The sequence below is a fragment of the Acanthochromis polyacanthus genome, chromosome 13 (genome assembly GCF_021347895.1).
Source record: "Acanthochromis polyacanthus isolate Apoly-LR-REF ecotype Palm Island chromosome 13, KAUST_Apoly_ChrSc, whole genome shotgun sequence".
Taxonomy (NCBI): domain Eukaryota; kingdom Metazoa; phylum Chordata; class Actinopteri; family Pomacentridae; genus Acanthochromis; species Acanthochromis polyacanthus.
In genome coordinates, this window is record NC_067125.1 from 18,016,810 (window position 1) to 18,028,875 (window position 12,066).

A 12,066-nucleotide genomic window follows, 5' to 3' on the forward strand; every position below is an offset into this window, starting at 1 on the left:
TCCCATCAAACAATGTGGCACTTTTCATTCCTAACACATTATCCAGTCCATATCAATGCTAATATCCAGTTTGTTTTTTTCCTGTATTGAAATTTGATGTATTTTCAAAGTGTTCCTTTAATTTTTTTGAGCAGTGTATAAAAAATCATTTGGGGTACATGGGGCCCCAGCCAAACTGTGCATCTTTGATTTATGTGTCAAACTTTATTGGCATGCAAATACTGCAACAATACATTCTTACCGTTCAAGAAAACCAATCAAATCAGTCACTGACTTTCATGCAAAAGCGTTTTCATTTCTCATCCTGAATCTCTCTTACATTTGTCCTTCTTCAGGTTTCATTTAGCCTAGCCGCGCTAGACAACCCACGGCAACGAATTTAATTCTCTGCCAGGGAGGGTCTAGTTACCCTCCATAAGGCTCGAGGCTGGATTCTCCTAAAACTGGCCGGACCAATCACCATGAAGTGTAGAGTCAGAAGGCGGGCGTAACGAAGTGACGACAGAGGCGCGACGATTCTGACAGAAACAACCGACGCACAATAAACAGTTATCTTTTGACTCGGCTTTGGCCACAGCCCTTAAAGATTTGAAGCTAAAATTCAACTTGAAAGATAAACAAAGGACGGCACTGAAGTGTTTCATTGAGAAGAAAGACGTATTTGGACTTATGCCGACGGGATATGGCAAATCCTTAATTTTCCAGTTGGCTCCGTGGCTCCGCTGGTTGGGAAGCTAATGGGACTTAGCCACAATCCGCCGGTGCTCTCGGAACCACGTCAGCCTATTCGTTGCGTTGATTGGTTGTATACCTACCCAATTGCTGCAGAGTGATTTGATAGACAACCTTTTAGCCCGCCTCCCTCCCTGTCGAGCTTCCCTAGACCCTTGTGCCGTCAGAAACATGGGATCTAGCATGGCTAGGCTAGGTTTCATTATGAGTGAGTCTGAGGCTACATCCACATCTGCATAACTTTGCTACATTTATTTGTAGTGTCTACACTCCAGATGTTTTAAGCTCAAAAAATGGGGACAGTTAGCCTAATTAACACATGTAAATTGATAAATGACACATGAGAGTATTGTGCGTCACAAAATTAAGTCAATTCAATCTTTTGGATGCAGCACATTTACCCTTATACAACCATTTGTATCATATTTGCTACATGGGTTTGAGACCTCTATCTCATGAACATGATAAATAGTTGAATAAATAGGAGAAAACTACTTTTTGTTTAGCAAATCAACATTGTTTGAGCAAAAAGTTGCGTAATGTAAGATGTGATACAAAAAATATATGAGAAACAAAACCGTGCTAATGCTAATATCAATACTTTGTAATATTAGAGAGAGAAGATCAGCCATTCCCTTTGGACAAGCATTTGGTGACAGTGGAGAAGAAGAACTCTATTTTATAGTCTCTTGAATCAGTCATACACACCACATAAGAACAAATCTGTTCGTACAAGTGGTTCTTGGTCTCTTGAGCTACCTGGCTGTTGAGTGTCTAACTTTACCTTTAGCCCTTAACACTCTGCAGTACAGACTTAATATATGGGAATGCTTAAAATCAGTGACGGTTTACTTCAAAGACTGAAAGAAGACATGCTCCTCTCAAAGTTAAAGCATTTCTCAGACTTCTTGGGCTCCACAAACTTTTCAAAGCGCTGCTGGATAAATTCACACATGCAGCTCAGCTTCAAAAGGTTTTTTCCAAGTTTCTAAAAAGTCGACCTTTTGGAGATCTGGATGCTTTCACCTCAAGTCCCATCATCATGTGGGTTCAGACTTGTATTAATGCAGTATCTCTGTAAATATGTGGGTATTTCTTGAACGCTGAACAGGCCTCCATGTGTTTGTGTTTCGTTTGTGCTTGCAGGCCTTCCAGCTGACACTCTGCAGGGCCACAGAGATCGCTTCCAGGAGCAGTTTAAGAAGTGAGTTCACTTGCAGTCGCACAAACAGCCAGAAAACCAGTCGGTCACAGCTGGCCTGAGTGTGACCCAGATGACTGAGCTCTTAGTATCGTGTTGAATGAATTCACAGGGTCACACTTTTCTGCTTCGTCCACCCTTCTCACTCGGATTTTCTGTCTCTTCCTCCCTCTCGTCATATCTCTCCTGCTCTCAGGCTAAAGAGTTTGTTCTATCGCTCCAGTAACTTGCAGTATTTCAAGAGGCTGATTCAGATCCCACAGTTGCCTGAGGTGAGAACTCAGTCTGCCATACGTTTCACACATTTTAACCACACCGAAGGCCCCAGCTGATCCATGATGGTTGTTTCAGGTTTTGAGGGTGTCTAGCTACAACGTCTTTGCTTAGCTCTTATAATATTTGAAGTTCAGAAGACTTGCAGATCAATTTTTCTATTGCTCAAGTGATTACAAGTAAGAGCATGTGTGTGTGCATTTATCTTTGTCTTGTCATTATGAGTGTAGGATCTCCTGTGTACATGAAACTGATCATTAATTTTTTGAGCTGTAACCAAACAGACATACAAAACAAAAAGCAAATGAGGCAAAAATAGCTTATCTCACCAATATAAAGCTGCTGAGCAATGATGATAAAAAAAAAATCCCTAAAACACCAATGATTCAGATTATGTTTTAATTTTAACTCCCTGAACTCCAAAACCAACCAGTGAATTTGAAAGGCCTGTTATCTTTAAAAAACAATCTGTAAAGTGATGCCATTTTTCAGAAACATGAACTGTAAAAAAGGAAAGTATCCCCAGATTTACAACTTTCAAGCTGACTTTAAGAAATTAAAATCTGTTCTGTAATGGAAATCTGCTTGCATAAATAGACAAAATAGTACAATAAACAACTTAATGTGTATTTCTCAAAACTCAAAAGCATGAAAAATGCTTTTGCCTGCTATGTTTTGTCTTAAACCAAACAAATTTACATTTAAAATTCAGTCAGACTCAACAGATTCTCGCCAGCAACACATGTTCAAACGTCCAACATTATTTACAGCAGCTTTGCTTTGGTAGAACCTATGATGTGTTGTTCATTCAGAGAAATAAAGAAAATAAATAGTGATACGTCATTAAAAGCACTTTAGTGTACAGGTCTCTTTAAAACATTTACTGAAATAAACCAGATGGACCACCTGGATTCAGCCTTAATCATGAAGCCATGTGTGACAAAATTCAGTGGCTTTCGGCTGAACTGCAGGCAGTGTTTACACCAAGCAGACAGGAGACAAGCATACAAACAAATTGAGAATATAAGTAGTGCGATATCTATACTGTGTAGACTAATATTGTTAACATACAAACCTGTTCAGGTTCATTCTAGTTTTCTCAATTAATAATCAAAGAAATTACATTTTTTAATGATTTTTATTACTTATTTCGTTATGACTGTGCCACACTGCACGGAGGACATGTTTAGGTTCTCTCTCCTCCTTCATGGTTGTGCTCTTTCTATAGAGGTCCATCATTTTGTATTGCAGTGAAAAATGAACCACAGTGAGTGAAAATGTGACGGGAGCAAATAAACGTCCAGAAACTGCTTGGGGTTCAGCAAGTTAATGCTTTCACGTTTGTTGTTGCATCCCATCGTATCGTACAAGCGAAACCTCACTCTCACTAGTTGCTATGGACACCAGAATCCTGACCGAAGGGAAATGATTAACACACTTTCATGGAGATGCAGGAAAACTGATTTGCAGGCACCATATATTTCTGTAACCAGGATCTAAACTGGGCAAATGCTCATCCATGCAGCTTTAAAGTAATCCACTCTTGCTCTCTGGTTTCTGCAGAACCCTCCTAACTTCCTGCGGGCGTCTGCTCTGTCGGAGCACATCAGCCCCGTGGTCGTGATCCCCGCCGAGTCTTCGTCCCCCGAGTCGGAGCACGTGGTGGAAACAGACGACCTGGTGGACACAGACATCCCAGCGCTGCCGGTAACATCACATACCTCCAAACGGTAGCATCTGTCTCGTAGCTGCCTGCCCTGCCTCACACGTGTGCTGCTGTAATCAGCAATCAAAAATTGAAGAGGGATGTTGTATTTGTGGGAGCAGTCAGGAGGAAGAGATGCAGGAGGATAAAACGGGAAATAACCTGCTTCACAGATACACTCTTTGGAATCTTGAGTAAACTGAACATTTGAACATCTGGTATGTATCTATCCCGGCATGTCATTGGTGTTAATTAGACTGACTTTCACATACTTGGGTGTTGAGGTTGAACTGCTTGTGAGATAATGAGGTAATTAGCAGTGTTTTGGACCCATAACTTACTGAGCAGCTGGACCTGAAAAAATGTTCTAAAGCCCAATGGGTTGATAGAAGACATGAAAACTGCAGCAGCACTGAGGTGGATGGTATGTATAAAGTCTAATAGGAGATGGATGTTTTTCCTACAACTGTAATCAGTGACCATTGCATTAGATAAACTACCAACTACTTGTTAAAAGAAGTATCTAACCAGCCAATCATGTGATGGAATCTCAGTGTATTTAGGCCTTGAAGACACAGTTAAGAAGATCTGTCAAGGTTTAAATGAGGCATCAAAATGGGGGATAAAGGTGATTTATGAGTTTGAAATGGTTGTTGGTTCCAGATTGGCTGGTTTGAGGATCTTAGAAAAAGCTGATCTCAAGACTGTAAAGAGAAAGTTACGAAAGCGAACATGTTTGGATGGCAACTAACTGAAAAAATGACTTGCTCAAGAGCATCTGTGAATGAAACATGTCGACCTTTGGCAGGCAACGGGAGCAGAAAACCACACCAGGTTTGTGTCATGAAGGTGCTGCTCACACATCTGCAGCAACTGAATGATGCTGTCACGTCAGTATAAACCAGAATCTCTCAGGAATGTTTCCAGCACCTTTTCAAATCTGTGCCACAAAGAATGAAGGATGAATACGTAATGAAGTGATCACTGAGAGCACATGGTTGAATTTTCTAGATAAAACAAGTAAATTTAGAGTATTAGGGGCACCCCAGTAATTCAACAGGCTGAGCTGGCGACCCATAAACAGGCTAGAGTAACTTTGCTGCAGGGCCTTCTCGCATTCTGATCCCCACTTTCCTGTCTCTCTCTCTCACTGCTGCTCTGTCAATAAAACCGAAAAAGACCAAAAAAAAACTTAAGTATTATCTCACGTTTAACACTTTGCAGGCATACATTACATTTCTGTGCTTTCCTTTTCAGGCCGCCGTGGAGACCAAGTTTGACGACCTGTTTGGGACTTCAGCCGCCATCGATCCGTTCAACTTCAACAGTCAGAACGGCATGCGCAAAGACGACAAGTAAGTTCATCGCCAGAGAATGCTGACAGTTGTCCCACATGTTAACCAAGATAAGATAGATATGTCTCACTATGATGATTAAAAGTGATCTTACATGTGCACCCAAAAGCATAAATGAATGATATAAAACTCTGGTCAGCTACTTCTTCGCCATCTTCCAACAAGAACACACAGCATTCTTAACTACCTCAATTTAAACCTCTTGAAATCGAACATTTCAGGATTTTAAACACAGAGGGCCGCTTTGGCTGGAGTTTTATCCCTTCAGCGTTCATAGCTATAAATGAAATACCTCTATTGTTATTTTCTACGTTCAGAGGAGTCGGGGCAATGACTTGTTTTTGTACATGTAGAAGAATCAGCACAATATCGATAGTAATTATGTGTATTTCCTTTGTTTGTTTTTTGTTCACCACATTTTTGCACTTTCCCCCATTTTGTTATAGCTGCTAATATCTCTGCTGTGGCATCAATGAAGGATTGTACAATCTTGTCTCTTATCCTAGAATATCTCAGTGAATATGTGGTTGTGTGCAAATAAGTGTGTAATTTTATGTGGGGGTTGCTTGTAGGGCATTAATACATACACGGCGCGTATATATTTATATGACCGTTTGAGCACTGTATTTATTTTTTGTGTATGTTTCGTTCCTGAGATATGATAATATTCAGGGTGTTATAATGCTTCCTCCTGGAGAATTATCTGTCTGGACAACACTGTATATTTACTGACAGTTTAACCCCAGACATGGATCATTGATTAAGTTACATTTGAACTGTTTATGTTAAAAAAATAAATCAACGTGTAGCTTTAAAATCGAGTGCACAGTTAGAAACCTTTAAGGGCCAAAATCAAACAGAAATGTTTCTGTGGCAGATGGCTAACAACTGTGACAGCACGGTTTATTTAACAGTGTTTATTCGCTTAATGAGGGTAAATTTTGTCTGTGTTCACCAGAGACCGTCTGATCGAACAGCTGACGAGGGAGATTCAGGCCCTTAAGGAAGAGCTGGAGTCTTTCAGGCTGGAGGTAGAGGTGCTATTTTGAAAACTTTGTCTGTACAGCGTCTGCAGAACCTTTTCTCCATCTCACTATCATTGCTCTGTCCTCCTTTTTTCTCTTCTCCGTCCATCTCCAGAGTGGCCGGTTGTGTCAGGCGCTGAGGGGGCGTGTCAGCGAGCTGGAGGCGGAGCTGGCCGAGCAGAGCCACCTGAGGCTGCAGGCTGTCGGAGAGAGCGAGTTCCTGAAGGCAGAGCTGGACGACCTGCGGAGGGTCCGAGAGGACACGGAGAAGGAGCAGCGCAGCCTGACGGAGATCGAGAGTGAGGATTCATTTACTTACATACACTTAAACAGAACACAGACATATTATTTAAATGTCTTTAGACACATCAGCACATGTACAACAATGTAAAGGTTCAAGTGTTATTCTCTTATATTGCATCCAAAATACTGTTGAGTACAGAAATGTAAAAGTTACTCTTGTTATTGTGTGAAAAAAGCACTTACAGCTTTTCAAGGTTATCTCCTCTGGAATCACAAGTGACTTAACTACTTGAATACTGAAGAGATTCTCATTAACCCTCCCATTGTCTTCATTTACAGGCACCAAAAATATTGCTTCCTTGTCTGAAAAAATCCAAAAATTCTGCCAAAAAATTGCCCAAATTTCTGAAAATTTGCTAAACCTTTAGGAAAAAAATTCAATAATTACTTCAAAGTTTCCCTTAAAAATTTTACTTTACAAATCCCCCAAATATGGCAAGAAAATTCTTGTAAATAGTTTCAAAAAATGAGTAAAAATCTTCCAAAAAAAACCCCATAAAATATCTAAAGTGATTACATGTATATCAGTAAAACTTCTAGTATTTTCTTTAAGAATATTCACAAAAAAATCAACCAAAATCCAGCAAATTTCGCTGGTAGATTTTTTTGTGAATGTTCTTAAGAAACATTTTTAACATTTCTTTTTTCCACCACAAAAATGTTCAAAAGTTTCCCAAAATTGTTGAAAATGTGGACATCAGAAGTCTCACTGTGATCCCCCCCCACACACACACACACTTTAAAACGGGTCAATTTGACCGCAGGACGACACGAGGGTTACAACAAGAAAAGGAAAAAACAGCAAATTGGGGATTTGAAAGTACTTTAATTTCTGAAACTGAGTTACAGCATAGGGAAGGAAAGACAGGAGCATTTGTAACATGAAAAACTGTGCCGAATTTATTAACTAGATCTCTGTTCACCTTCTGTCATTATGTGTTGATGCATCTTTAACCAGGAAAAGCTCAGGCCAACGAGCAGCGCTACACCAAACTGAAGGAGAAATACACGGAGCTGGTTCAGAGTCACGCAGACCTGCTGAGAAAGGTAAGAAAAGTTCCGCTTCATGATCATGAGGCTCTTCTTTGTGTCCTTATACCGGCTATAAAACCTGAAACTCTCAAGTTAGGTTACACACTGTCCTCTGAATGGCCTTTTTATTTCCCCCCAGCTGAGGATGAAGCCTCTGTCCTAATTATTTTGGTGTGTTTCTCTTTGTTCAACATCCTCTTATGTTTGAGTAGAACGCTGAGGTGACCCGGCAGATGACAGTCGCTCGGGCAGCACAGGACGAAGTGGAGGCCGTGAGGAAAGAGATGCAGGAGAAGGTGAAGGCCGCTCATGAGGCTGCAGACAGACAGGTGAGGAGGGGATAAAGTTTGTTGTCACTGCTGAAGGGTTGGCACCGCGCTGCACTGGAAAAAAGGCCTCTCTCAAAACAAGAAAAAAATTTATTTCAAGGAACTTTTACCTTGAAATAACTGAAAAAATCTGCCAATAGAACAAGTGAAAAATGGCTTGGTAAGATTTGTTGGAAAAAGATATATTTATAATATTGAGATCATAAAATTAACTGGGAAAACTTATTTTAAAGGGGAACTTCAGGTTTTTTTCAACCTGGGGTCTGTTTTCATATGTCATTTCATACATGTGAGTGATGGAGAAATGAATTTTCGACATAGCTCCAGTATTTGGCCAGGCAGGCAGCTTAGCAGCTCAGCTAGCGAAAAGTATGGGGCAACTTGCCCCCCCGCGTCAAAGTCCGCCCTAACGTGCGGATAGTCTCAACGAGTGTCCCACAACATACTAGAGATGAGAAGTGAACGAAAACCTCCACATTACTTGGCGATCCCTCTTTGTTGTGGTCTGTATCCAAATCTCGAGACGCTAGAAAGCAAATCTCGTTCCGAAATCGCGCGATAGCTCGTAAAATCGCACAATATCTCATGCCAAAACACCGGTTTTGGCGCAAGCTATCCCCCCCCCTTCCGCTGGAATCAGAACTTGCTGATCCCATCCCTGAATATTGTTTCCTTGTCTTAAAAAAATCTAAAAATTCAACAAAAATAATTCCTCATATTTCTGAAAATTTGCAAAACCTTCATGAAAAAAAAAATCCAGTAATTCCTTAAACGCTCCCCTTAAAAGTTTTTTTTTTTAATCCCCCAAATTTGGCAAGAAAAGTCTTGTAAATATTTTCAAAAATGAGTAAAAATCTTCCAAAAAATTTTTTTTTTCTTTTTGTGGCCCCGCTGTGCAAACCTTCTGCACAAAAGTGACCCAAACAACAGCAAACAGCTTGGAGGAACTTCACTTCTTTTGTTTTGTGAGCTGTCTAAAGGGAGTTTTTCTTTTCTTGCTCAGGAGAGAGAGCAGGTGGACCAGCTTCAGGAGCTGCAGAGAGAGTTGGTGTCCAGCCGGGCAGAGCTGGACTCCCTGAAGACCTCCATGGCTTCATCACAGCAGGTGGCTCACCTCTCCGCTGTTTCACACTCCATACATGAAAAGATCCTCTGACTCAACCTCAGAGCTGCTGTTTCAGTGCTATTTTATCAAGCACCAATCTTCTGTCATTTAAAAAAAATACCAGCTGCTAAAGAAAGTGTGGAAAGATTAATGACAGGGATTTTGTCACTCTGACTAACAGACCTTCTAATGGAGCACAGTCTGGATAAGATCTAATAACGGGCTGCTGGCGTCACGCACTCTTATTCTAATCATGAATTATTTAATCATCTCACTTACACCCCTCTTTCACAGCATTAGTCATATGAATGTGCTGCTGAGTTTTAAAATCTGAACTCTTTTGCAAAGTAACCCTCTAAATTCCAAGCAGTTTCTGAGTGTTTTTGATTTTTAGTCACTGTGAGCTCATTTTTCATTGCAATATAAAATCACCTCTGCCTCCATGGAAACAGCACAACCGTGGAAAGAACTAAGAAAATCTCTTCTGTGCACAGCCTGCAGTTCAGCTGAAAAGTCCCGAAAATTTGGTCACATGACCGAGGAGCACAGAAAGCTAATTAGTGAAAATAGTTTATTTTTGGCTAATCTGTAACTGAAACATGTAGAATAAAGAGATTTTGATGAAATGTCACAATTTTTAGCTCAGATTTGGTTGATTTTTCTGGACAAAACTCTCAGATAAATGTTTAAATTTGGTGATTATAAAAAGAAGTAACATGCCTTTAGGTTTGGGGATGCAGAGGGTTATTAGCACAGAAAATTTACTGCAGATAATAATCTCTATCCTGGATCAGATGCATTTTTACCTGGTTGCTGTTGTCAGTATTCAGAAGGCTAAATCCTTGCTTTCAATGCTAACCACAGATCCTGTGTATGATGGTGGATGATGGCTGCTTCTAAGCTTCTGTCAACATTCAGAAGTGAAATTTTCCACCATAATTAAACAGCGTTTTCCGTTTTCTGTCACATCTACATTTCTTAAAATCCCCATCTGTCATCCCCACTGTCACTCCCTTCATCTCACCATTTCTTTTCCATGTCAGCTCTCGTCTTAGTCACTGACTGTTCTTTTACAGAAACCGTTTCAGACTTCAGCCTTTGACAGAATTGATATGCTAATGCCTTTCTTTGACGTCGGCGATGGAATGAGTTGGTATTTCAGAGCGCAGGGATTCTTTAAACGGTAGCTAAAGCTGTTTTTCACCGCCTCTCCGGTTTGTTTTTGTCATTGCTGCACAGCTGAGCCAAGAACTTGCAGAAGCTGATGTTCATAACAGGCGACTGAAGGCATTTATGTGCAAGAACAAGGAAGCAGAAACGTCCAAATCAAACATCTGCTAATGTAGATACTAATATTTGGACCACACTTTCATTAGTGGAGTGTTTCATTGCAGAATGTTAAGTATGAACTTTATTTTGAGTGTTTTCAGGGGGAAAAAAAAGCTTCTATCAGTAGCTAACAAAATGATCTGCAGAAATATGTGTAAGGTGGTAATTGAATGAGTCTAATAAGCATTAATTTGTGCTATTAACCCTCCTAATCTGTGTCGACTCCGCTGATTGGCTCCTTTCAGATGTTTCCCGGCACATCTCCATACCTCTCCTCTGCCTCAGCCTCCCACTCCTGACGTCCTATTTTTGAAGCTACCACTTATCAACTCTGTCACTCTCGCTGTCCTCCTCCATCTCTCTTTAATCTCCACAGTCCTTTTCACACACAGCCCACGTTTCATCATCGCTCTCCTCACGCGTTTCCAGATGACGCAGCTTTCGCTAGCTCCTGTCGTAAAACATCATATTCTTAACAGCTCTGTTTCTCCTTCATTCCTCCTTGTCTGTCGGACCTGCTGGCTTCCAGGCTGTAAGTCTTTCTGCTGCTTTTTTTTTTCCACGCATGCACCTCATTATCTAACTCCCACCTGCAAAAAAAGACACTTAATGACCTCAAATTTCACTGCTTTCACATTCATAAGGCTCCAGCACACAGGCTCTGATGTAACTTCACTCTGTTGGTGTAAATCATGATGGTTGCGTTGCAGCCAAGTTGCACAACCACAACTTCCCAGTGTTCCCTTTGATTGTAAACTTGACCTCGACCCAAACCCTCTCTGGAGACTGCAGGGCTCTGCACAAACTTAAACTGAGACAGTATTGCTAGTGGCTAAAGACAAAGCGTTTTTCTTTCTTCTGTTTTTATTTATGCACCAAACCACATCCTGACAGCTGTGTATTACCCCGACCTTGTCCTCCTCTCACTTTCATTCCATTGTTAACTTCTTCATTTTTTGTTTCCTCGATGCAGTCTACTGAGGTGCTCGGCACTCAGCTTTCTGCCCTGGAGTCTGAGAAGGCCGAGCTCGTACAGACCCTGTCGAAGGTGGAGGCGGAGCTGGCGGCGCGAGGGGAGGAGCTCGAGCGAGTCCAGAGCTCTCTGGCAACGGAGAGGGAGAGCGGGGTGAAGACAGCCGAAGCCCTGCAGAATCAACTCAATGAGAAGGTGGAGAATGGTCTGAGTTTGAATTGTCTTTCTTCATTAACTCTCTTACACTGGAAAAAAAGGCCCCTCTCAAAACAAGAAAAAAAAAATATTTCAAAGAACTTTTACCTTGAAATAAGTGAAAAAAATCTCCCAGTAGAACAAGTGAAAAATGGCTTGGTAAGATATATTTAGAATATTTGGATCTTAAAATTAGCTGGGAAAACTTATTTTAAGCTCTATTTTCCCAGGATTGTCAGGCTTAGGTGTCTTAACCCTCCCGTTGACCTCATTTACAGCACCAAAAAATATTGCTGCCTTGTCTGAAAAATAAAATAAAATTCAGCAAAAAATTCCCCAAATTTATAAAAATTTTCAAAATCTTTAAGAAGAAAATTCCTTAAAAGTTTCTCTTAAAAGTTTCTTGCCAAATTTGGTACAAAATAAAAATTTAAAAAATAAAAAAATGAATATTGTAATTTTTTTCAAATAATGAATAAAAATCTTCCAAAAAAATCCTAAAAATATCT

The 12,066-nt window shown here is 40.5% G+C and overlaps 1 protein-coding gene across 3 annotated transcripts in view; it reads left to right on the plus strand.

Moving 5' to 3' along the window:
• hip1 (huntingtin interacting protein 1) overlaps window positions 1-12,066 on the plus strand; it is a 71,979-nt gene that overhangs the window by 43,811 nt on the left and 16,102 nt on the right. For all 3 annotated transcript variants that reach the window (XM_051957757.1, XM_051957758.1, XM_051957759.1), the window contains 10 exons: window positions 1,879-1,936; window positions 2,130-2,205; window positions 3,770-3,913; window positions 5,169-5,266; window positions 6,225-6,297; window positions 6,407-6,590; window positions 7,553-7,641; window positions 7,839-7,955; window positions 8,959-9,060; window positions 11,363-11,557. In XM_051957757.1, the coding sequence (XP_051813717.1) occupies window positions 1,879-1,936; window positions 2,130-2,205; window positions 3,770-3,913; window positions 5,169-5,266; window positions 6,225-6,297; window positions 6,407-6,590; window positions 7,553-7,641; window positions 7,839-7,955; window positions 8,959-9,060; window positions 11,363-11,557 (1,136 nt within the window). The remainder of the gene's footprint in view (window positions 1-1,878; window positions 1,937-2,129; window positions 2,206-3,769; window positions 3,914-5,168; window positions 5,267-6,224; window positions 6,298-6,406; window positions 6,591-7,552; window positions 7,642-7,838; window positions 7,956-8,958; window positions 9,061-11,362; window positions 11,558-12,066) is intronic.